The sequence below is a fragment of the Micromys minutus genome, assembly GCF_963924665.1.
Source record: "Micromys minutus genome assembly, chromosome: 13".
NCBI classification, from domain to species: Eukaryota; Metazoa; Chordata; class Mammalia; order Rodentia; family Muridae; genus Micromys; species Micromys minutus.
Window position 1 is genome coordinate 36,002,816 of NC_137982.1, and position 26,307 is coordinate 36,029,122.

The 26,307-nt window shown below is 36.0% G+C and overlaps 1 protein-coding gene across 7 annotated transcripts in view; it reads left to right on the forward strand.

Moving 5' to 3' along the window:
* Window positions 1–26,307, forward strand: part of SLC4A10 (solute carrier family 4 member 10) — a gene marked incomplete at both ends in the record, with an annotated part of 275,521 nt that overhangs the window by 200,708 nt on the left and 48,506 nt on the right. For all 7 annotated transcript variants that reach the window (XM_080928210.1, XM_080928213.1, XM_080928212.1 and 4 more), the window contains 6 exons: window positions 1,401–1,547; window positions 5,096–5,196; window positions 8,254–8,428; window positions 9,010–9,143; window positions 9,536–9,781; window positions 23,049–23,154. In XM_080928210.1, coding sequence (XP_080784336.1) covers window positions 1,401–1,547; window positions 5,096–5,196; window positions 8,254–8,428; window positions 9,010–9,143; window positions 9,536–9,781; window positions 23,049–23,154 — 909 coding nt within the window. The remainder of the gene's footprint in view (window positions 1–1,400; window positions 1,548–5,095; window positions 5,197–8,253; window positions 8,429–9,009; window positions 9,144–9,535; window positions 9,782–23,048; window positions 23,155–26,307) is intronic.

Here is a 26,307-nt window from a genome sequence, read left to right on the forward strand (position 1 = left end):
CATAGCTATTTAACGCCAATTAATATCACCTGGGTCCAGCTGGTCCTTGGGAACCTCCATGATGCCTTGACCTCACTTCTCCATCATCTGACCTCCTCTGCCCTCCTACATCCCTTGCCCTGCCCAGTCACTGGCTTTCCTTTATTTTACTAATTAAAATGGGAAGGTTTATTTGGAGTCACATGACTAGCCAGTCCTTCCTTGGGAAGTGGAATTAACATTAAAATACTAACAGCTTCAGTACAACCTACACATATGTATAAATGCCTAAGTATGTAACTATAACCTACTGAGTCTACTTAGGGTTACTTGTGTGTATATGATTCAGGGCTGATCACTTAATATTGGATAACCAATTAGTGGGTTAATTCCTGGGTAGGATATTTTCTCCTGTTTCCACCATTTGTTGGTTGCCATGGTTATTTGTCTATGGGTGGAATTCTATAAGATATAAAATATCCTGTCCATGTTAGCAGTCTATTGGTGTTCTTCATGTCTTGGTACCTTATGTGAAATTTAGTTCTGTCATTTCTAGAAGACAGCAATGGAGCCTTTACATAAGTTTGTGGAAAAAAATATCTTGACAAAAGTCTGGGTTATTTGGGGATTTTCAGGGGACTCCTTTTGGTCACCAAATCAATTAGATGTAACCCGATCCCAGAATTGGAAGCTTTATTTGGTGACAAGAGATGTCCAGTTGGGCGGCACTGCCTCACTGGTGATTTTGTTTGGATCCCCTTCATATGTGTGTATATATGACCAAGAATGTTTCAGCTGCCAGGTATACAGATTCCCATCTTCCCAAAGAACCAAGACACTTCCATGGTGCCGGAACAAGTTTGCCTTCCCACCTTTCTTCACATCTTAGCCAGCAAAAGCTGCCCTTTAGTTATTGATGGTAGCCATTCTGACAAGTGTAAGATGGAATCTCAAAGTACTTTTAATTTGCAGTTCCTTAATGGCTAAGGATGCTGAATATTTCTTTGTTTCTCATCCATTTGAGTTTCCTCTACTGAGGATTCTGTTTAAATCTGTACCTAATTTTTAAATTGTTACCCAGTTTTAATACACATTTTTAACTCTTTATATATACTGGATATTAGGCCTGTATAAAATGTGGAGGTGGTGAAAATCTTTTTAAATATTGTAGGCTCTGTAATACAACTTGAAATTCGATGGATGATGATACTGCCTACAGTGCTTTGATTAGTTAGGATTATTTAGGCTATGTTAGTTTTTTGTATTTCTCATATGAAGTTTTTTTCTTTTGAGGTTTGTAAAGAATTGTGTTGTAGATTTGATGATGATTGCATTTAATCTGAATGCTGCTTTTGGTTATATTAATTCTGCCAATCTTTTTGACAGCTTATTAAAATATGGCACTGTTTTTTCTTCTGTAGGTGTTTCATGATGTTGCTTACAAAGCTAAAGACCGAAATGACTTAGTGTCAGGAATTGATGAGTTTCTGGATCAGGTTACAGTTCTTCCTCCTGGAGAATGGGACCCAAGCATACGAATAGAACCTCCCAAAAATGTTCCTTCCCAGGTGGGTATGTTTGAAAACATTTTTACAATCCTGGTTTTTTTTAAATTCATGTCTCCAAAATAAGGCAATGTTTCATAAAGCATCAAAAGATTTATTACAATAAAAAATTAATTTAGAAAATGTTTTAATATAACCTAATATTAATTAATATTATATTATTTAAATTGATTGTTTTGATAGTGAGCCACTAAATAACTTTCATGTGTCTGGAAATATTTCAGGACCAACAAAAAAGATATTAAATTTTATAATGCCATGAAATATTGCCTGAGATAATTCCCATTGTTTTTAGTGTTCTGAAAGTTTACAAGGGTTTGGGAAAATTTAAAGAATTATTCATGTTTTGTAAAAACTCCTTAATTACACTGAAAACTGAGAAAAGTTTTTCATCATGATTTTTATGTTTCTATCCTCTCATGCATGGTATACATTTTTGTAAAAATTCTGCAAATGAAAATCAAATCAAAAATATATTTTACCTACCCTGTATTATTATATCAAGAAAGAATAAAAAGCATTGTTAATGCTTAGAGCATTTTCTTGTCTCAGGAAAAGCTGTTGAAAATAGTGGCCAAAGTCTGCAAAGCCCTCTTGTCATGCTGTCTCTCATTTCCTCTGGAATCCCTCTCCCACATTCTTCCAGCCAGTGCCTTTGGGCCTTGTTCTCACAAGGTCTAGCCTTGTCTCACTCTGAGGTTCTGACTGAAGTGAGAGATGGGCCTACTGACCCAATCTGTACTTAGATTTTATCAGGTCTGTTAGAAGTAGGCAAACTGTCAAATAATCACTAAGCAATGAGTATGTATAAAAGGTCATGCCAACTCCTCTGTCAGCTTGAAAGTATAATATTCATATCATTAATATCACAGTTTGTTTTTATTTTGAAGTTCTTTTAACATTATTAAGATCTATTTACTTTCCTTAACAATTACCATTTAGTAGATGAGTAACTGAAACCACATAACTTAAGTTCCTCTACTAGTAAAGTAAAAGCCATGTCATAGAGAATTTTCTGTGAGAGGCTTTCCTATTTCTCTACTCAAACATGTCTGCACTAATGATATTAGAAATGGCAACATGATGCTCTCTAAAGTATACGAATGAGCCTCATATTAATGGCATTTGGAAAAATCCACTGTATCACCAATTAATCTTCAAATGCTAAATTGTTTCCAATGTATTCTGGATTTAAAGAATGGTGTTTTTAAGGCAAGGTGCATGAAGAAAGATCTGCATTTTTTATTTTTTAGGAAAAAATAAGAATTATCAAATTCCAGATATTAGGAAATGGTAATATAAAGAACATCGAGTTAAGAAATATATTATCTAGGCTTTGCCATTGTGTGTGTGTCTGACCATAAATGAATGCTTTCTTCTCCCAGTATTGATGCTCTGTTTCAGAACTGCCTGATTCTCTCACCTCCACCAAATTTTCCCACATGGCCATTTCCACAGAGCATGTTTGAAAACTCCATTTATAATCACTGCTCTTTACTCCCTTTCCAGTCCTTTCAGACACCTTGTGCTGTGCATGAGATTTTTTTTCATAGATCTCATCTTTTCTAAGCTATTGTAGAATTAAGTATTTAAATTTAATTTTCTGTATTTTCTATGAAAATATATGCTCTACAAGCCTAATTTATTTTTTTAGTTTTATTATAAATTGTAAAAACAGTTTGCAATTTTTTTATTATTCCTTACTGCTTTATTTTAAAAAGAGAGGGATACATTTACAAACTTTTAAATGCATTTTGGCATAACATTATATGAATAATTTTTGTCAGTACTTAACTCTTTTAGAGGTTTGATAGCATGCATAGAAATCCCACTAGTTACCATAGCATGAAGTACATGTAGAACAGAATGTAACATGGAAACAGATTTCTTGTTGGGTATAGATTAAGCATAGTGATCTGTGAATACCAAAAATTGCCACAAAGGCCTAATTTATTTACTGGTATACTTTAAGTGTTTTTCACACATAAGAATGTTCAAAATAGATTAAAATAAATTCTATTTCATCAGTATATTTATTGATTTTTCAATGCTTTTCTACTCCTTGAGTAAACATGTGCTTTAGAATAGTTAATACCTTAATTATTTATCTTCTATCTTATCAACACACAACTTTTTAAATGTATAAAGCAAAAGTCAAATTATCCAAAGGGGATTATTTCCACAGAAGACCGTACATTTTCCCTTGTTTTATGAGAGCTATAGAAGCCATGACATGGTTGCCTAGGTAACTGGAAGTAAGTAATGATGACCACTCTTAAATCTTTCAGTTACTCTTAAATGTCTTACATTTACCTGTAAAATTAAGCCTGTCTTCAACTGAAGTATGCATTCTTCCTTATATTTAAATTTAATATAGTTCATCTTCTCATATACCTGTAGAAATTGTAGAAACACTAACTCCTAAATTTTCCTATATTGTTCCTAATACAAAATCATTTTGTGATATGTGAGGTACATATCATTCTATCTAAATGTCACACTGTACATAAGGTAAACGAGTGTATCAATCTGTGCTTCATATTTATTCTAACTCTAGTTTGGAATGGCAACCAAGTGCAAATTTTATTGTGTAACTTAAATGTTCTTTATAATTATTTTAAATACTTTTAAATACATTGACAAAATTTAAGATGGCTGGAGAAGGAATTTTAGGGAGGAGTTTCTGACTTTTTTCTCTAAGATATCTCTGTCACTAGCAAAAGTAAGTGGAATAAAATTGAGGAAAACAGCACTCACATACGCTTCAGTTAATTTGCCATTGATTCAAGCAGAAACTTCCCTTTGTAATAAATAATCTTGTGCCTGTGACGCATGAAGACTTAGAGCATAAATTATCCCTTTCTAGAAAGACATGATCTGGGGCTGGAGAGATGGCTCAGTGGTTGAGAGCACTGGCTGTTCTTCCAGAGGTCCAGAGTTCAATTCCCAGCAGCCACATGGTGGCTCACAACCATCTGTGATGGGATCCAATGCCTCTTCTGGTGTGTCTGAAGAAAGCAACAGTGTGCTCACAAAATAAATAAACAAATCTTTAAAAAAATTAATTTAAAAAGAAAGATGTGATCTAGAGGAATAGAGGTAATGATACTAAAAATAGTGAAATGGCAGAGAATTTTTTTTTCCTCTTTCTTTCCTGACAGAAATTGAATTTAGGCCTTAGACACAATAGACAAACATCTTTTTAGTGAGCTGTGTATATCCCAGCTCTAGAACACGAGCATTTTCTGCTTACCTTTCCAACTATAGCATCTATATCAAAGTATGACAAAAACTGCTAAGTGTAAGATTTACGAAATGCCCATCACAACCTAATTCGTCCACACTATAAGATAGGTTCTGTTGTCATCCCTGCTGATGAGAGAAGAATGAAAACCTTAGCAGGTTGGATGCATGTTCAAAGGTTAAACAGCCACTAAGCACAGTATCTGTGGTTTCAGCCATTCTATACATGGCTTCAATGGGGAAAATGTCATTTTTTAAATTAATGCCAAGCATTGCAACAAAATATACACCATCAAAATTTTCTGCAGGAGAAGAGGAAGATTCCTGCTGTGCCAAATGGAACAGCAGCTCATGGTGAAGCTGAGCCACACGGAGGACACAGTGGACCTGAACTTGAGCGAACTGGGAGGTTAGTGACAGCCATGTTGGGGGACTTAAATGCTGTCTTATGTGTCAGGAATTGTTTCAAGATCTAATTTTTATACGTTTAATATCTACTCTTTGAGAGTGAAATGCCAATTAATTTGATTTCTCTGAAGTGAATAATGATTGTCACTACTGTTAAAAGAGAACAGTGGCTACACCGTTCCATCTTATTCTAGTCTTTCATTTTATGAAGCATAAAATGCATTCGCAGAGTCTTAAAATGAATAAGAAAACTGTCAGTTGACGCTTCCAAACCAGCTTGTTGAAAGCTTTAAGTTCAAGATGGGAATAAAACTAAACCAGAATTAAGTCCTGTAGACCTTACCTCATTAGATGCTAGTATGATGTATGTAATGGTATTTTTATTAGTATGTCTGCTATTTGAAAGAGCTATATGATTTATTTTTCTAATCATACACCTTTGAAGAGATGAAAGCTTCAATTTATTTCATAAAATGTTTTTTATGGGTTTTTGACAGCTTGTCTTTCTGCAAGCAATGTGTGAGGAGAAAATCAGAACCCTTGGGTGGATGTCTCTTCAGGGAGCTGTGTGGACAGCCTCCCTATAATTAAAGACAATTGCCAAGGCTTTGTAGGATTGGTGGCCCTCCCTTGGGCCATTTTCTGTACTGCTTGCAGTGTGCTCACTGCTGACTTCCCAGTTCCTGACAACCCTGCATTTCGATTCTCCTGTGTTTCCCTTTATTGCTGTTTGTCTCTGAAGAAATGTCCTTTAACATCTTCCTTGGCTTCATACTGATTTTTAGATGGTTCAAGTGTTTCCTTTTCCCTTCCGTGGAAGCTTTATACTCATTCTGTTTGCTTTCATACTTTCAAATACTGTCTTTTTTATTTTTGATGGTATATATTTTTTTCTTTTCCTCTCAGGTGTAACATGCCACATAGCTTAGTTTTTTTTTTTCTAGTTCACTTTTCCTTACTGCTTCCTAAATCCTCCCAGGTCACCAATATCCGGTCTCTTCGCTCCTCCAGAGTTCTTCCACAGACTCTGTGGCTGACATGACTTGAAGTTTCCATTACTCATCTGCTCTCCTGGAATTGCTGGTGTACATCTGGGCTGCTCTTGCACTGTTCTTCTGTAATGAACTCCCACTTCTGGATTTAGATCTTTACTGATAAAAACACTTATGACACAGCTATCTAACAACTAGTCAAACTGATGTATGCTTGAATAAGTGATTAATTACACAGCAGTGGTCTAATGAAGTACTATCAAAACTATACATATTAATTACTAATTAATAGTTCATAAGTATCTAAAATTATTTTTAGAAATAGGTAGAATATAAATCATAAATGAATGCTCAGCTTAGTGGAATAAATCTACTTTGAACTGTGACTTTGACAAGGTAACATATTATTCATAAATAGAAACTATACAGCATTCACACACATATGTTTTGCCAAATGCAGTTAGGGAGACCGTATGTGAGATTTGTATATGTGTGCATTCCATGTGTTTCAAAAGTCCCTTTGTCTCAGAATTCTAGTCTTAATCATTTCTACTTGAAGAAATCACTGGACAAACAGCGGTTTTACACTAATAAACCATTATATAGTTATTAATAGACAACTATTGTATCTCCATTCAATCAACAGAAAGAAGGGCCAGTGAAATGGCTCGAGGCCAAGCCTGGTCACCTGAGTTATCTTCAGAACCCACGTGGTAGCCTCACAAACATACACACAGCATATAAATAGATGAAAAACGTTATTCTGAGCATAATTTCACAGTCAAGTAGAACTTATATTGTAAGAAAGCAGTCACTTCGGATAATATTAAAAATGAACTCTTTTCAGAGATACATGGATTTGCTGTATATCTCAGATTGGCCTCAAACTCATAACCCTGACTCCTGCCTCTTGCCTCTGGAGTACTGGGCTTATTGGCATGTGCCACCCTGTCCAGCTTTACAATATTTTTTAACCATTAGAATTTACGTAGAAACCATACCATAGTCTTACTCTAAGATAATGTCTTTATTCCATGGGAAAAGTGAACTTTCAAAGCAAATGTTAAATCTGAATGTTTTCATCAAATACTCAAATAACGAGGAAGCCTACTTATTGTTTTCATTCCTAGTATGTTAAAGAACATTAGTGTTCATATCTTAAGCATCACTTTACAATTTAAAATCCCTAACCCAAATACAGAGCCCTGTGAAGTGTCTCAGGGTGTTTCCCTTTGTCATATTTGGAATCAGTGCATTATTTCCATAAAAAGTCATCATTGTCGTATAATTGATAGGTGTTCGAATGTGTGTCAGCAGCAGTAGTTCGAGAGAATATTTAACTAGCTTTATTATATTAGATTAACTTTCTAGTGAACTAAAATAAACCTCAGAGTCCATCTTTCTCTATTGAATGTGGTTATCTACGTGTTCATTAGTTGTCTTCTTACAGGGTCTTTTTTATTATGGTAGAGGGACCAGGCAACTGGAGTCATGATTAAACTCAGTTTTATTTTCCTTAGGGTGATATTTATGAGCATATTTCACAAAGATCAGTTGTCTCTCTGTCTCTCATTTTCTGCTATGCTAAATTAAAGGCAAAACACATACACAAAAAGAAAGAGAGAGAGAGAGAGAGAGAGAGAGAGAGAGAGAGAGAGAGAGAGAGAGAGAGAGAGAGAAAGAGAGAGAAATCTAAGAGAAAAAGCTGGCGGGGATTTTACATATATACATTTCCAAGGTTGACAGTGAAGGCCTGAGTATATTGTTAATAAGGAATGACACATAGATTGGAATCTCTCATAATTTGAAATTTGATTGATGAATTCCTGGTGAATGCGTGAGAAAGCCTGATAATGTTTTTAGTTGTAGGAACAATATTTGGAGTAGTGTAGTAATGCAAAGTTGCTTCTGTAGGTCACCATAATGAAATGTGGTAGTCTATTTTGTGTCTCATCCCTGCTGATGGAGAATGTACTGTGACCGGGCAACAGGTTAAATGAACATTCTAACTGACGAGCTTTTTATCTTTGGGTTTCACTCTTGTGTTCCCCCACCCTGTGTCTTAGGATTTTTGGGGGACTTATATTAGATATCAAAAGAAAGGCTCCGTTCTTCTGGAGTGACTTCAGGGATGCTTTCAGTCTGCAGTGCTTAGCATCCTTCCTGTTTCTCTACTGTGCATGTATGTCTCCTGTCATCACGTTTGGAGGACTGTTGGGAGAAGCAACCGAAGGTCGTATAGTATGTATTTATTTTTTCTCTGAACCTTAATCTGTCTTCTAAGATTTACAGTTATGTTAGAGAGCATTGGATTTTGGCTTTCTGGAGAGATTTGACATGTGTTCCAGAAGTTTAACTTTCTATGAATTTTTTGGCAGTGGAGTTGGCTATCTCAGAACAGAATGCCTGGTAAACACTGATTTTGGGTGTTATGCAGGGCTATGGCTCTTTGCCATTCCCCTCAACCTACAATTATAGTTTCAGGTTTAGGTTCCTAATTCATTTTAGGTTGAATCCTTCTTTTCAAAATTTTGAGTCATGATTCTATTCAGATACTGATTCTAAAAAAAAAAAAAACTAAATATTTTGTAAAGCAATAAAAATAAAGCAAGAAGGTATAGATTATACTTTCCAGTTACTAATAACGAATTTTTGAACATACCCCCAGCCACATTCTCAGCCTTAGTTCCCATATTCTGCACAGGTTTCTGGGAATAATGTAGTGAAGGGTAAATGTGAACCATTATATCTGAAATGTTTTTTATACCTGCCACAGTTGCTGCCTGTGCAACTGGGTAATAGATCCATTTGTGTTTTTTCAGAGTGCAATCGAATCACTCTTTGGAGCATCTATGACTGGGATAGCCTATTCTCTTTTTGGTGGACAGCCCCTGACCATATTAGGGAGTACAGGACCTGTTTTGGTGTTTGAAAAGATCTTGTTTAAATTTTGCAAGTAAGTATTGTGACTCTTGGCTATGGTATGCCTTCGCATCACTTTACTTGTTTTTTTCTCCATCCAACATCGTCACTGTTGGAGGTCTTCAGGGAAAAGTGAATTAATTCAGTTTGTCATTTTTGTCTCTCAATGGGAATGCAGAAAAAGTTAAAATATTTGTGAATATACCGTGCATGTAATATTTATACTAAACAAGATTCATTTTTAAGTGCCGAGAAATCTCCATTAGTTTGTCCCCTTGGATTTCTCTACAGACAAAGTCTTGAGCTCAGAGAAACAAGGGATGAGAAGTTGCTTTCTCTCACTTGTGGCTTTAGGCTTATTCCTTTTGTTTAAATGGTATCAAGTTGTCAAATGACCTTCTTCCCATGCACTCCTGTTTCTCCTAGAGAATATGGGCTGTCATACTTGTCCTTGCGGGCCAGCATTGGGCTATGGACTGCCACACTATGCATCATACTTGTGGCCACCGACGCGAGTTCCCTTGTCTGCTATATCACCCGGTTTACGGAAGAAGCCTTTGCTTCCCTCATTTGCATCATTTTTATCTATGAAGCCCTGGAGAAGTTGTTTGAGCTTGGTGAAGCCTATCCAATCAATATGCACAATGATCTGGAACTGCTGACACAGTACTCGTAAGTACTCCGGTTTTTGCTCCTGGATGCCAGGCTCTTCTTTCTACAAATAGTGCTCTTGTTTAAGAAATATAAAGATCTTACTCATCAGAGCATGGGCCTTGAATTGATCCATCACCTACCTCCTGGTCTTTTAGAGCTGAATAGGATTTTAAGTCATCTAGTCAGCTCCACGTTAGATTCTTGTGCTCTCATCACACCATCTCTGCCAAGAACATAGTTCTAAAGAGCTGTTTGTCAAGTGTTTTATAAAATAAACGCATAATTAACCAAGTCAATATAAATACAGATTGGTTCTGTTTTCCAAACTGTATCATTTTACTATGCTTTTAAGTTCAGATTTAAAGAACTAAGTAAAAGAAACCTTTAGAGTTTAAGTTGTATTTACTTGATGTTTGAAATTGTAATGAAAAACAGATGAATGCCAGCAAAGCTTAAGGCTAATTTTGCTTTTGGGTGTTTGTGGTAAAAAAATATTTAAGTATTAGCTGCGGAAGATTTTGCAGTTCAAGACTGAAGACACATTGGATCTTTCTAATTCTGGTAAACCAGAACTCAGGCACTGCTCCAGCACCTGCACCTGTAGAGCATATATATGGTCCTTAAACTGTATGCTTATCTAATTTTATAGGTTTTGTCCCATTTATGTGTGCAGTTTCACAGAACCAACGTTTGAAGTGGCATGCTCCCTACTGGATGCTTGTAACTTTTGTTCCAGCCACCAACATCACTTAGATAATAACTCAAATATTTAAAAATTTCTTTATTGCTAGAAATAAATAATTAGATTCTTAGCTCTTGACTTACTAATGATTTAAGGTCTTGGTCTACCACACTCTGAGAGGGTGCTATACACTTATTTTTATTTTCTAAGAAAAACTGAGGCTTTCGCTTTTTGACCTTTGGTTTGTTTTGTTTTGTTCTGTTTTGTTTTTTTTTGTTTTGTTTTGTTTTGTTTTGTTTTGGGGTTTTTTTATTTTTGGTTTTTTTCTGGGGTTAGTATCCAGTTATCAGTGACTGCATATTATCTTTGTTCTTTTGTGACTGGGTTACCTCACTCAGGATGATATTCTCTAGACGCATAAATTTTCCTAGAAATTTCATAAAGTCATTGTTTCTAATAGTACTAAATTGTGTAAATATACCACAATTTTTGTATCCATTCATCTACTGAAGGACATCTGGGTTCTTTCCAGCTTCTGGCTATTATAAATAAGGCTGCTATGAACATGGTGGAGCATGTGTCCTTATTGTATGTTGGAGCATCTATAGGGTATATGCCCAGAAGTGGAATAAATGGGTTTTTGGGTAGGACTATGTCCAATTTTTCAAGGAACCACCAGACCAATTTCCAGAGTGATTGTAACAGCTTAAAACCCCACCAACAGTGCAGGAGTGTTCCTCTTTCTCTGCATCCTAGCCAGCATCTGCTGTCATCTGAGTTTTTGATCTTAGCCATTCTGACTGGTGTGAGATGGAATCTTAGGGTTGTTTTTATTTGCATTTCCCTGATGGCTAAGGATGTCGAGCACTTCCTTAGATGCTTCTCCGCCATTCGATATTCCTCAATTGAGAATTTTTTGTTTAGCTCTGTACCCCATTTTTTAAATAGGATTGTTTGATTCTCTGGCATCTAACTTCTTGAGTTCCATGTATATATTGGATATTAGACCTCTATCAAATGTGGTGTTGGTAAAGATCTTTTCCTAATCTGTTGGCTGCTGTTTTGTTTTCTTGACAGTGTTCTTAGCCTTACAGAAACTTTGCAATCTCATTAAGTCCCATTTCTCGATCCTTGGTCTTACATCACAAGCCATTGGTTTTCTGTTCAGGAAATTTCCCCCTGTGCCTATGCGTTCTAAGGTTTTCCCTACTTTCTCTTCTAATAGTTTCAGTTTAGTTGGTTTAATGTGGAGATCTTCGATTCACTTGCACTTGAGCTTTGTATAAGGATTTAAGAAAGGATTGATTTGCATTCTTCTGCATGCTGACTGCCAGTTGAACCAACATCATTTGTTTAGAGGCTGTCCTTTTACATTGAATGTTTTAGCTCCTTTGTCAAAGATCAAGTGATCATAGGTATGTGGGTTCATTTCTGTTTCTTCAATTTTGTTTCACTGATCCTCTTGCCTATCTCTGTAATAATACAATGAAATTTTTTATGACAATTTCTTTGTAATATAGCTTGAGGTCAGGGATGGTGATTCCTGCACAAGTTTTTGTTGTTGTTGTTGTTGTGAATACATTTCTCTTTTCTAGGTTTTTTGTTATTCCAGATGAATATTCGTTCTTTTTATTTTGAAATTTTTAGAATCACTTAAGTAAACTATCATATCATCTACAAATAGTGATATTTTGACTTCTTTTCTTTCCATTTGTATCCCATTGACTTCTTTTTGTTGTCTAATTGTTACTGCCAGGACTTCCAGAACTATATTGAATAGGTAGGGGGAGAGTGGGCAACCTTGTCTAATCTCTGATCTTAGTGGATTTGCTTCAAGTTTCTCTCCATTTAGTTTAATATTGGCTACCAGTTTGCTGTATATTGCATTTACTATGTATGTTTAGGTATGGCCCTTGGATTCCTGATCTCTACAAAACTTTTTAGCATGAAGAGATGTTGAATTTCATCAAATGCTTTCTCAGCATCTAGTGAGATTTTTTTTCTTTGATTTTGTTTATATAGTGGATTATGTTGACTGATTTCCATACATTGAACCATCCCTGCATCCCTGGGATGAAGCTTACTTGATCATGTTGAATGATCATTTTGATGTGTTCTTGGATTCAGTTTGCAAGAATTTTATTGAGTATTTTTGCATTGATGCTCATGAGAGAAATTGGTCTGAAGTTCTCTTTCTTTGTAGGGTCTTTGTGTAGTTTACTTATGAGAGTCATTGTGGCTTTGGAGAACAAGTTGGGTAGTCTTCTTTCTGTTTCTATTTTGTGGAATAGTTTGGAAAGTATTGATATTAGGTCTTCTATGAAAGTCTGATAGAATTCTGCACTGAACCCATCTGGTCCTGAGCTTTTTTTGGTTTGGAGGTGTTTCATGATTGCTTCTTTAGTGATATGTGACTGTTTAGATGGTTTATCTTATCCTAATTTAATTTTGGTACCTGGTATCTGTCTAGAAATTTGTCAATTTTTTCTAGGTTTTCCACTTTTGTTGAGTATAGTTGTTTGTAGTAGAATATGATGATTTCTTGAACTTCCTCATTTTCTGTTGTTATGTCTCTCTTTTCATTTCTGATTTTCTTAATTCCGATACTCTCTCTGTGCCCTCTGGTTAGTCTGGCTAAGGATTTATCTATCTTGTTGATTTTCTCAAAGAACCAGCTCCTGGTTTTGTTGATTCTTTGTATAGTTCTTTTTTGTTTCTTCTTGACTGACTTCTGCTCTGAGTTTGATTATTTTCTGCCATTTACTCCTCTTCGGTGTACCAGCTTCTTTTTGTTCTAGAGCTTTCAGCTGTGCTATCTATCTGCTAGTGTATGCTCTCTCCAGTTTCTTTATGGAGATGCTCAGAAGTTCTGATTTTCCTCTTAGTACTGCTTTCATTGCATCCCATCAGTTTGGGTATGTTGTGCTATCATTTTCATTAAATTCTAAAAAGTCCTTAATTTTTTAAAAATTTTTTTAATTGACCATGTTATCATTGAGCAAAGCATTGTTAAGCTTCCACATGTAAATGGGCTTTTTGTTGTCTCTGTTGCTATTAAAGACCAGCCTTTGTCCATGGTGATCTGATCAGGTGGTTCATAGGAGTATTTTGATCTTCTTATATCTGTTGAGGCCTGTTTTGTGACAGACTATATGGTCAATTTTGGAGAAGTTACTGTGAGTTGCTGAGTAAAAAGTATATTCTTTTGTTTTAGGATAAAATGGTCTGTAGACCTATGTTAATTTCAATTAGTTCATAATTTCTGCTAGTTTCTCTGTGTCTCTGTTCAGTTTCTACTTCCATGATCTGTCCATTGATGAGAGTGGGGTGTTGATGTCTCCCACTATCATTGTGTGTGGTGCAATATATGCTTTGAACTTTAGAAGAGTTTCTTTTGTGAATGTGGGTGCTCTTGTATTTGGATCATAGATGTTCAAGATTGAGAGTTCATCTTGATAGATTTTTTCCTGTGATGAGTAAAGTGTCCTTCCTTCTCTTTTTTGATAACTTTTGGTTGAAAATCTATGTTATTCGATAGTAGAATGGCTACTCCACCTTGTGTCCTGGGACCATTGGTTTAGAAGGTGTTTTTCCCCAGCCTTTTACTCTGAGGTATTGTCTGTCTTTGTCTCTGAGATGAGTTTCCTATATGCAACAGAATGCTGGATTCTGTTTATGTATGCAGTCTGACAGATGTTAAGGAGTAGTGGTTGCTGTTTTCATCTATTTGTGCTGTTAGAAGTAGAATTATGTCTGTGTGTCTTTCTTCTTTGGGTTTCTTGCTTAGTTATTTTCTTGCTTTTTCTAGGGTGTAGTTTCTCTCCTTGTGTTGGGTTTTCCATCTATTATTCTTTGTAGGGCTGGATATATGTGTTCAGATATTGTGTAACTTTGGTTTTGTCCTGGAATATCTTGTCTCTCCATCTATGGTGATTGAGAGTTTTGCTGGATATAGTAACCTGGGCTGACATTTGTGTTCTCTTAGCGTCTGTATGATATCTGTCCTGGGTCTTTTAGCTTTCATATTCTCATTTGAGAAGTTGGGTGTAATTCTGATTGGTCTGCCTTTATATGTTACATGTCTTTTTTCCCTTACTGCTTTTAGTATTCTTTCTTCGTTTGGAACACTTGGCATTTTGACTGTTATGTGTTGGGAAGAATTTCTTTTCTGGTCCAATCTATTTGGAGTTCTGTAGGCTTTTATGCTCATGATCATCTCATTCTTAAGGGTAGAGAGTTTTCTTTTATGATTTCGTTGAAGAGATTTACTGTGCCTCTTAATTGATATTCTTCGCCCTCTTCTATTCCTATTAACCTTAAGTTTAGTTTTCTCTTGTGTTCTGGATCTCCTGGATATTTTGGTTTAGGAGCTTTTTGGTTTTTTCATTTTCTCTGACTGTTTTGTCTATGTTTTTTATGTTGTCTTCGGCCCCTGAGATTCTCTCTTCCATCTCTTGTAGTCTGTTGGTGATGTTTGCATCTGTGACTCCTGATTTCATTTTTAGATTTTCTATCTCCAGGGTTGTCTCTTTTTGTGTTTTCTTTGTTGATTCTATTTCCATTTTCAATTCCTTCCCCATTTTGGTTGTGTTTTCCTATAGTTTTTGAGTGATTTTTGTGTTTCCTCTTTAAGAGCTTCTATTTGTTTATGTGTGTTCTCTTGTAATTGTTTAATTTATTTATTCATGCTCTTCTCCAAGATCTCCATCACCATCATAAAGTATGATTTCAGGTTTGAGTCTTGTTTTTCTGGAGTGTTTGGCATTCCACTACTTACTGTGGTGGGAGAGCTGAATTCTGATGTTGCCAAGTAGTCTTGGTTTCCATTGCTTAAGTTCTTTTGCTTTCCTCTTGTCATCTTATTATCTGTGATTATATGTGGTCTTGTTGTCAGTGACTGGCACCTCTCTCCCGTGGATCTGAGGGCCCGGGAGCTCAGGAAGAAAATTGCTTCCAAGTGTTTGGCTTTTTGTGAATGAGCAGTGAGTTCTGGTGGTGTGACTCAGTTGTCTTTGTGGGCTCAGGTGTAGGAGCTCTTCTGAGGATGTTCTGGGAGCTCAGCCCTTTGCCCACTGGTCCTGAGTACTAGTGGTGGGGACCTGGCTCTTTATCTAGGCCAAAAACGATCCTTTTCAGAGAACACAGCACTCTCTTCTCACTGAGAACTCCTGGTGTGTCCTCCCTGGGCCTGTGTGTCAGGCTCAACTCTGGTCCAGGTGTAAAAGCACCTGTGGAGCTGATCTTCCAGCACTGCCTTTCCCAGGCAGATCATGATTCTCTCTGCCACAGGCCCAGGCACCACTGCCAGGCACTCTCTATGCTCTGGGTACTCACTACACAGTCTCACCAGGCCTGTGCCTCAGGTTCTCTGCTGGTCCAGGTGGAAAAGCACCTGGGCATCTGGTCCACAAGCACAGCCTTTCTGGATCTTGATACCCTCTTACTGTGGGCTGGAAAGGAACCTTTGCCACAAGCACAGCTTCCAAGCACTCTCTGTGTTCTGGGTTCTCAGGGCACAGCCTCACCAGGCTGAGCTGTACTGTTTCTTTATGTTGGAAACATTCAAACAGAATTTTTTCTAGCTTTTTGACTAAGAACAGTACGTTACTATCTACAGATACCCTATTGCACAGCCGAATAGCATGAATTCTTACTCCTATACAACAATGGTTTATGACGATTCATGAGCCTTTTCTGTATCCCCTGCTCTACTGTTATCATCAGACTTTGGTAACCAACGTTCTTCCTTCAGCTTTAGTGAGTTCAACAGTTTTAATTCCACACATGAGTACAATATGAGTACAATCATGTGGTGGTTTCCTTTTTGTTCCTGGCTTGTTTTACACTTCATACAGTGCATATACCCTTAAGTTGGTTTTGTTTCATGTCTCTTATAACTAGTTATACAATAAACATGAGACTGTAGATATGCCTCTGACAAAACAATTTTATTTTCCTTGAATGTGTAACCATTATTGAAGGATCATATTATAGTTGTAATTTTAAATATTTAAGATAATTCCACCATAATTGTGATAATTTCCACTCTCATCATATGAAAGTTTCATTTTTCTACATGTTGTGGCCAGCATTCTTGTCTTTTTTGCTGATATTTATACTACCTGTAATCAGGTGATTTTTCATGGCAGCTTAAATTTGTGTGTGACTAACAGCTCTGCAGAGCATTTTGTTCATATTCTGGTTGGAAGACATTTGTATATCTTCCTCAGAAGGGCAGGGAAAACTGTTTAGAGCTGTGGTCTACTTCTAAATTAGATTATGAGCATTTTATCTTTACTGTATTTTGGTTATTAATACCTTGTCAGGAGTATGACTTTCAAATGATTTGTCCTATCCAGTTGGGTATTTCTTCCCTCTACTGTCTCCTGAGATTTGCTAAAGCTTTGTATTTTCCTCATTTTGTTGTTATCTCCTGTGCTTTAGAGCCACACTCCCTAACCCTTCACTCACTCCAAACTCCTAGCACTTCTCTGGTTTCTAGTAGAACTTCCATGGGTTTAGGTCTTAAAATATTTAGGACTTTAGTCTATTTTGTTCTGTCCTTTGTATATGGCAAGAAGTTGGGGTTTAATTTCAGTCATGTGTTTTTCTAATGATAAAGTGCTGTTCCCAGGACACTACTTTCAAAAATAGGTCACTATTGATCTGTTTCAGTCTTGCTGTTCCTCTAGTAAGCTATGAAAGTTTCAGGAACAGAGCTGCTATGTCTTCATGTGTGTACACCCCAAGACCCTGGGAGCTCTGTAGATGCTAATGCATCTTCTTAACAGTGTAAGTCAACAATTTATTCTGTGTGTACACTGTCAGCTCTTTTACTTTGCTGGAACTATAGTTCAATTGATGCATCATAAATAAAATTATCTTCCATACTTTCTTGTCAAATACAGTGTGATGGCAGAAAATTATATTATTACTCAATATTTAAAAGAGAATTTTATCCTAAAAAATAAACCAAATAGCTCCATGCTATTTTTTTAATTGAACAACTTTATTTTAAAAAACAAAGATAAATGTACAGATTTTAAAAGCATTTTTGCATAACAGTATATGAATACATTTTTGTCAGCACTTGATTTTTTTAAAGGTTTGATAGTATGCCTTAAAATCTTACTAGTTACAATGAGCATAAATTACATGTAAAACAACATGTAACCTGAAAATAGTCAAAGTTTTTGGCCTTTGTTTTATTTTTAACTTCATATAGTATGTAAGTTGTTTCTGGGGTATTCAGAACTTTCTGGGGTTAGTATCCAATTATCACTGACTGCATATTATGTCTGTTCTTTTGTGGCTGGGTTACCTCACTCAAGATGATATTCTCTATTTTGTTGAGAATGAAAGACTATTCTTAGAGTTCACAGACTATGAAGTACTGACCCAATTCCTCTTTGCCTCTGAGCTGACCTAAATTTAAGGATGCATTCTGAAGTACTTAAAGAGAAATTTAATGGTGCTTCAATTTACATTAAAAGACCCCAACATCGATATTGAGATGATGCATTTTATGCCTCAGAAAGCTGATAGGCCGACAGAGAATTCAGCTAGTATCAAATATGAGAAGTTATAATCTAGGGAGCCTCCACAACTTTCTAAAGATTCCCTGAATTTTTGTTTTTCTATAATTTTATGGTTACTCAGTTTTTCGAAGCAGATGACATGTGCATTAGAAATGTTAGTGGTATGTGATTTACCAATATCAAACAAGGCAATGTAGTCAAGCTCATTTCCTGATGCAATGCTTTTTCTAATTGATGTTGTGATCTATCTGTGTCATCAGCTTTATCTTTCCTATTAGAAAAAGCGCCTTATCCCATATAGAACAAATGCAATGCCACTATTGATGCTGTGCATATGATTTGATGCATTTAATCACAGTATCTGCCATTCCTGTTAGGAAGTGTTCACAAATTATTGTGGTTTGTGCATCATGCGACACACAGTTCATCCATTTGTCACCGCTTTCTGAATGTTACAAAGGTCACACCTTCTTACTTTGCAGCATTAGTCATAGTTAAAAGCTTTTATTCTAACTTATATTCGTCGAAGGAAAATTTCTCTAACCATGCAAATTAACATGCTAATTGCTCTGAACAAGATACTTGTAAGATATTTATCGAACTAGCCAAATTTGGTTAATTCAGAATCTTTTTCTATTTTCGAATGCCTTTCTTGGTAACATAAGGCATTCTGCTTATATAGTTTACATTTATTAACTGGCATGTAGAAAACATAAAGTGGAAAGTGTGTGTGTGCAAGAGGGAGAAAAACATTTTTATTTTTATATAAGATAAATATTCCGTGGTGTGACTTTATTTATCATAGATAAATCAAAATACCATTTAAGTAAAAATAAGTGTTTAGCTACTATGCATATATAATTCTGTAATTTTTATATCTTGTGTTAATATATAATTGCTATGGAGCAATCTTGGGGGCTAATTTAGTATAAAAATGCTTGAAGAAACAAAGAAATCACAACCCTTCCTGTATGGTGCACAAAGGAGAGCACTATTAATAACTACCAAGGCAAAGGGACAACATCTATAGCCCAGGAACTAAAATTAGGGATAATGCTGAAGGGAGTTCTACAGATACTTTCCAGAAGACAGCCATAGGCACTCGCATAAGGAAGGCATGTTACCTCCATTAGTCTTGAAACAATAGCAAGGGCTGCTGCAAGAGGGCATTTAGTTGCTCTGTTAAGCTAATCACATGTGACCATTTACATAGGCAGGAGTGCTTAGAGAACTGGCTTTCTGTGGGAAGCAAAGGAAAGCAGAGGACATGCTGTATAGAAAGTGTATTTTAAGCCAACTGATTCATTACTAAAATGCATTTTTATTCCTTTATTCACAAATCACACGGTCATCTCATTAGATGCATAAAAAGGCTTTCCGAGAAAGCTAACCTTGAATATTAAACATGTTAAGAATCTAGGTGCACAGAGAGCATTTGCAGCATAATAAACGCAATGTACAGGAAACCCACAGCCAACAATGTTAAATGGAGAAAGACTCACAGCATGTCGCCTGTAATATGGAGGAAGAATATTCGCTCTCTTCCCATTCAGTATATTGTTTAAGTATTAGCTGGAGCAACAAAATGAGTGAGAAATTAAGGGGCACAAATAGAGAAAGAAGAAATCATATTATTCCTATGTGCAGATGACACAATTCTGTCTGTAAAAGTACCTATGTACTTCATCACGCAACTTCTACTTTGGTCAGTGTATTCAGCAAAACGGGAGTACAAAGTAAATATGTAAAAATCAGTAGCTCACCTATAGACTATTGACAAACAATCCAAGAAAGAAATAGACAAACGAGCCCATCTACAGAAACCATAACAATATCTGAAATAAATCTAACTAAGGAAGTGAAAGATGTATAAAACAAAATCTTTAAGACATCAAAGAAAGTAATTGAAGAAGAATCAAGAATCCTCCCATGCCCGTAGGTTGATGGGAATTACTGTGAAATAACCAATACTTCCAAAAGCAAGTTGTAAACTTAGGGCAATCCCATCAAAATTCCAATTCAGTTTATTCACTGAATTTGAAACTATAATCTTGCATTCCAAATCCTGAATTTTGAAACACAGAGAGAGAGGGGGGAGGGGAGGGAGGGAGGGAGGGAGAGAGAGGGAGAGGGAGAGGGAGAGGGTGAGGGAAAGGGAGAGGGAGAATTTGCAGAGAGTATCACTATTCCTAAATTGTGTTCATAGCTGCAGAGCTTTAGTGGTGATATAGGGAAAACAAGAATGTAGCAGAGAAGTGATCTTTTCTTCTGCCTTTTTCTTTTACTTTCTATTCCAGGTGCATATAGTAGTCACAGAGTGATAATAACCATATGGAGGATACAGAACACCCAAGTTGGATTTACTTATGATAGATCCTGTCTTGGGGCTCTGTTGATGTTAATTTGTTTGCTCTCACCCTTCCCTGTGAACTTGATGACTGCAACTGCTATTTCATAGATGAAGACACGATAAAATAAATAAAGAAATGTCTAAGATCATTCAGCTGAGTGCATGCCTTGAATAATAAAGTTGTTTGGAAAATCTAATATTGTGATGATAATACCAAAAAAGTCTTGTATTAATACTTCCAGTGTATTGCTGGAGTCCCTTGAGTTAGTTTGGGTGAAATTAACCAGAGATTTGTTCTTCCCCTCATAGAGTTACTTCTGTTTATTTTTTTTATTGGATATTTTCTCTATTTACATTTCAAATGTTATCTCATTTTCCAGATTCCCCTCCAGAAACCCCCATCCCCTCACCTCCTCGAGGGTACTCCCCCACCCACCAGCTCCTACCTGGCATTCCCCTACACTGGAGCATCAAGCTTTCACAGGACCAAGGGCCTTTCCTCCCATTGATGTCAGACAAGGCCATCCTCTGCTACATATATGACTAAAGCCATGGGTCCCTCCAGGTGTACTCTTTGATTGATAGTTTAGTCCCTGGGAGATCTGGGGACATTGTTTTGTGTGTTTGCTTTAGATTTTAGGTTGGCTCAAAACAATATGGATTGAGTTCCTATCAAGGAAATTTTTGTAATTTTATTCTTGTTTCATATTCATAAGCATGGGCACCCAGCATTCAGAAGTCCCCTTTGAGTCTTTAGGGCTTGTACAGAGATCACTTGCTTTTTCCCCTGGTTCTGTACGAGGAATTCAGCACAGGCCTCACACTGCTAGACAGACACTTTACTATAGCAGCACGGTGAGTTCCAGAGGTAACTTAAACTTTTGACGTAAGCATGTGCACTGTGAACCCTGACTGCTGAGAGTCCAGATATTTAGTGTGTAACTCTAGAAAGAACACATAATTATAAAATAAATATTTTAGACTAAAATATTTTTCCAGCTTGGAATTGACTTGAGAAAAGTGGCTTACCATAGAGCACTGCCGTGGAGGCATGGATAACTAATTTTCTTCATAACATGTCTCTCCCTTGAGTTTGCCACATTTATGTCAAGTTTCTAGCTTAACACTTTCAGAAAATCACTGTTAACATGTAACTGAAAGCAGAACACCAGGAGCGCAGCACTTTATGCCTTTATGCACTTCATGCTCATCACTAACACAGTCAGTCGCTCCAGGTAGCAGAGCCCACTGCCCCAAGGAAGTCCACACGGTGAGCAAAGTGAATGGAGAAGCCACAGCAGGTATATATGAGACTATGAGGAACAGGACACTAAACAGCAGCAATAAAGGTGGTGGAGGTAGCTGTCCTAATAACGGGCAAGAGTGCAGGGCACATGGATATGCTATTAAAGGAGACATATCCTGGAAACTGAAACTGGGGAGGCATAGTGAAATGTAGATCACTTGATTTGATCTGATGCTTCTTGCTTTTCTTGCTATTCTGGTAGAAAGGACACCAAGTTCTATCTGTAATCAGCATGTTACAGCTGAAAGAGCAGAACTTTCAGGGTGAAGCACGGATTCCAGTCTAATTCTGTTAGTATGGCTTGACTAAGCTATGCTCCCTATACAACAGTGTAGTGTTTTCAGCCTCATGCATCATTGTGGTGTCTTATGATATTTAGTGCAATGTAAGTAGTTGTTACACTACATTCTTTAGGATATGGTGGCAAGGAATCCACCCACATGAGGTCAGTAAAGTTTCCTTTTTTCTCTGAATATTTCTAAAGCACTCTTGGTTGAAGCTGTGAATGAGGGTCTGGATGAGGAGAACTGATGGCATACAGGTTTACTTTGAAATTAAGTGAAGAAGACCAGTGTGTTAGAGAAAGCAATGATGCTTTCGTGTTATATTAGGGGTGAAAATTTAACGGTTGTTATAGATCATGAACGACCGAAGAAGGAATTAGAAAATGATGATGATTCTGATGAGAATGGCAATTTCAAAGGGAGCCAACGTATACTAAATATCACAGAGAGGGGAGAGAGAGAGAGAGAGAGAGAGAGAGAGAGAGAGAGAGAGAGAGAGAGAGAGAGAGAGAGAGAGAGAGAGACGGAGAGACGGAGAGACGGAGGGAGGGAGAGAGGAAGGGAGGGAGGGAGGGAGGGAGAGAGAGAGAGAGAGAGAGAGACTGACTTAGGAGTGAATTCAGTATCCATCCCAGAACCTCATAAGTGTGTACTGAAAACGGTTTGATCTTTAGTAGAATCGTCGCTCACCACCTAGATAAGTATTATACTAGACAGCCAGGCTTTTCACTTCAACTAAGTGCTAAATGAGAATTGTATGGCAAATTCTATGTGACCTTTAGAGCATGAATTACATGTCACCCTCATTTTTAATTGATGAGATTGTACAACTAACCAAGGTAGGTAACCTTATTACAATACACTAGATATTTATAACTTTTTTTAGGTGACTTATAACTTACAGGCAAGATGCTGGAGTGATCCCTCATCCTTACAAGTGCTACAAGGTACTCTAGTATCGAAACACTCTGCTGAAATAGTCTTTCCAACTGTGGTTTCAATGAGCCAACTATTGGCCTGTCTGATGGATGAATGTCTTATCTGAGGAAAATTAATCCTCAGGTATATGATTTGGATAATTAAAAATCTGCTTCTTTCAGAAAAGGAATTATCTTGCTTTTTCAGATGTAACTGTATGGAGCCACATAGTCCCAGCAATGATACGTTGAAGGAATGGCGGGAGTCCAACATTTCTGCCTCTGACATAATTTGGGGGAACTTAACTGTGTCAGTAAGTAGAACATGGCAAAAGTACTCACATCTCGAGTCCTTTACTGTAAAGACCTTTAGTAACATTTTAATCAGTTGTTGCAACTAGTCTTAAAAAGGTGATAGTTGTGTTTTAAAGCCCCCCCTTTCAGATGCCCATCCCTAACCAGGGCCTTCCCTTCCCCCATTTTAGATGCCCATCTGTAACCAGGGCCTATCCTTACTTTCTTAGACAAGGGTGAGTTGTTCTGAAAGTGTATACAAACAGAAGAAGGGGACATGCCAACTAAAAACATTAAATACTAATTAAAAGAAAAAAAACTCTTTTTGTTTCTCAACAGATTTCTAATACACATTTATTTTAGTCTACTCAAAAATAAAGAAAGATAGCACTAGACACGTTTCATCTATACTTGTTAAATTCTGTACCTTTGTTTTGTTTTCTTAGGCCTTTATTTGTAAATGTTTTATCATAAAAACATTTGTTCTTACTCTTTACTTCATGTGTGTGCATCTCTTAGGTTCTATTAAGAAGTTTCATTTATTTCTATTCAGTGAAAACATGAAATTTGGGCAAAAACCAAGTGTTTGTTTTATAATAAGTACAAAACACCCCAAGTAACCCCACTTTCTTTATATTACTTCTATTTATAAGCATTAATACCCAAAGCTTTTACCACCCTACCTACTTGTATGTTCTCAAATTTCTTTATAGCCATCAGCACAAAGCCAAACAAATTCTACTTCATTTAATCAAGCATATACTATTTTAGTAAGTGATATAGCTAATGGAACAAAAATATTGTTGTTATAAAATTTTCTAAGCCTCTAAATATATTTATTTAAGAATAATATGACCTTTTACCTGTTATAGAGATTATAATCACATTTCTCCCTTTCCTTTCCTTCCTCAAAACCTTCCCATATTCCCTCCTTGCACTCATAAAATTCATGGCTTCTTTTCTATTAATCAGATTACATGCATATATTAAATATTTTAAACTATGCCTAAGTATTTTTTGAACAGTTGACTGTGATATATTGTTAAATATACTTATGAGTGCTCACAGAGACAGAAATCTAAGTATATGTTCTTTCAGAATTAAAAATCAATTTTACTTATGCTTCATTTACAATTTAATCTTGTCCTATGTTTTATGACCTTTATTTTCTTCTGTTCTCTATCTGTCTCTTTGTGTATGTGTGTGTGGGGGGGAGGGCAGGAGAGAGAGAGAGAGAGAGGAAGAATAGACATTAATGTTACATCTTGTAGGTTACGAATTTTACTTTTTAAATTGAGGCATCTTGAAAACAGGAGAGCCCCTTGCCATTTTCTTTAAAATATAGCTTCACTTGCTCCTGTCTGCTGTTGGGTTAACATTTATTTTTTCCCACCTATATTTCCATAGAAAGGTAATGCAGCCAGGGTTCTTATGCCTAGAAAACCATTTACACAATGGAGTACTACTCAGCCATCAGAAACAATGACTTTATGAAATTCTTAAGAAAATGGATGCATCTAGAGAATATCCTGAGTGAGATAGCCCAGTCACAAAAGAACAGACATAATATGTAGTCACTGATAATTGGATACTAACCCCAGAAAGCTCTGAACACCCCAGAAACAACTCACAGACCATATGAAGTTCAAGAAAAACAAAGGCCAAAAAAAAAAAAAAAAAAAAAAAAAGAAAGAAAAGAAAAGAAAAGAAAAGAAAAATCATTATGCTTAATCTTTGCACACCAAGAAAACTTCGACTATTTCCAGGTTACATCTTGTTTTACATGTACTTTATGCTCATTGTAACTAGTAAGATTTTAAGGCATATTGTCAAACCTTTAAAAATCAAGTACTGACAAAAATGTATTCATATACTTTTATGCAAAAATGCTTAAAATCTGTACATTTACCTTTGTTTTTTGAAATAAAGTTGTTCAATTAAAAAAACATTTACATTGATCAGAAAAAGAAGTGATGATGGGAGAAGAAAGAACAGTGCAATGTTCTTAGGAGAAGTTCGAACTGGGGTTCTGGTAAAATCATGGTGGGGTCATGGTAGGTGTGTCAGCAGTGAGTGTTCTTTCTAGATTCTGCTTCTAAGTTGTGCTTTATCTACAAAGCTTTGTTTTGTGTTACATGTCTCTATTTCATCTTCATCACAACTTCAAAATAATCCAGCCTGAATTATTCAACAAGAAACTCATGTGCTGTATATTCTTTAAGTCATTTAATGTAAAATAATAAAATGTATCCTATATATTAGCCAATCCCAAATAATGACCTTCTAAAAGACAAGTATTACACAGTTGATGACATTAGCCTTAAGTGAATTATTTCCAATTTTTTTCTTAAGAATTTTTAATCAATATATTTTGACAGTGTCCCCTTGTCCCCTCTTCCTATCAGAGCCTCCCACCTGCCTAGCTAGCCACCCACCTTTTGACAATATAAGTTTTGGTTCAACTAGGGGGTTGCAAAAATAGTTTAGATTCAAAGCAAATTTAACATTTTATGACTTAATTTAACTTTAAATATTCTCTATTATGGGTTAATATTACAGAACAAATTTCCTATTGTTTTCATTTTTTAATAGCAGAACTTTCAGTAAGTAATAGCTATTCTTGACTAGAAACAGACTCACTAGCATTGATGTTTCATAAGGGGAAAATGATTTATAGGTCAATGAAAATTAGTAAATTTATCTTATGCTGTTTTTTGCAGCATAACCATAAATATTATCAAATGTGTGCCATTAATAAACCCCTGTATTGATAACTATTGTAACTAGTTTTGTAAAATAGTGATGTAACATTTAATTTACATATTATATATTTAGAATATCACATATATTTTTACTTCATTATATTATATCTTATAATTACTCACCTATACCTTGATAACTCAGGAAGGGCAAAGAATCAAAATCAAAGTATTAAATGTTTGATAGACAGTAAATCATTATGCTGAACTACTTTCACCACAGATATTTATTATTTAATTCAACTTTTATGGCAAGTAGACAGATTTCTGTCTCTGTGCACATACATAAGTATATTCAGCAACATATCAAAGCAAGGATGGATATATAGAAACATTTGGAAGAAGGAGAGGGAAGGGGGAAATGTAATTATATTATAATTATTTTTCTTATAATTTCATTATAATTGTTATAAT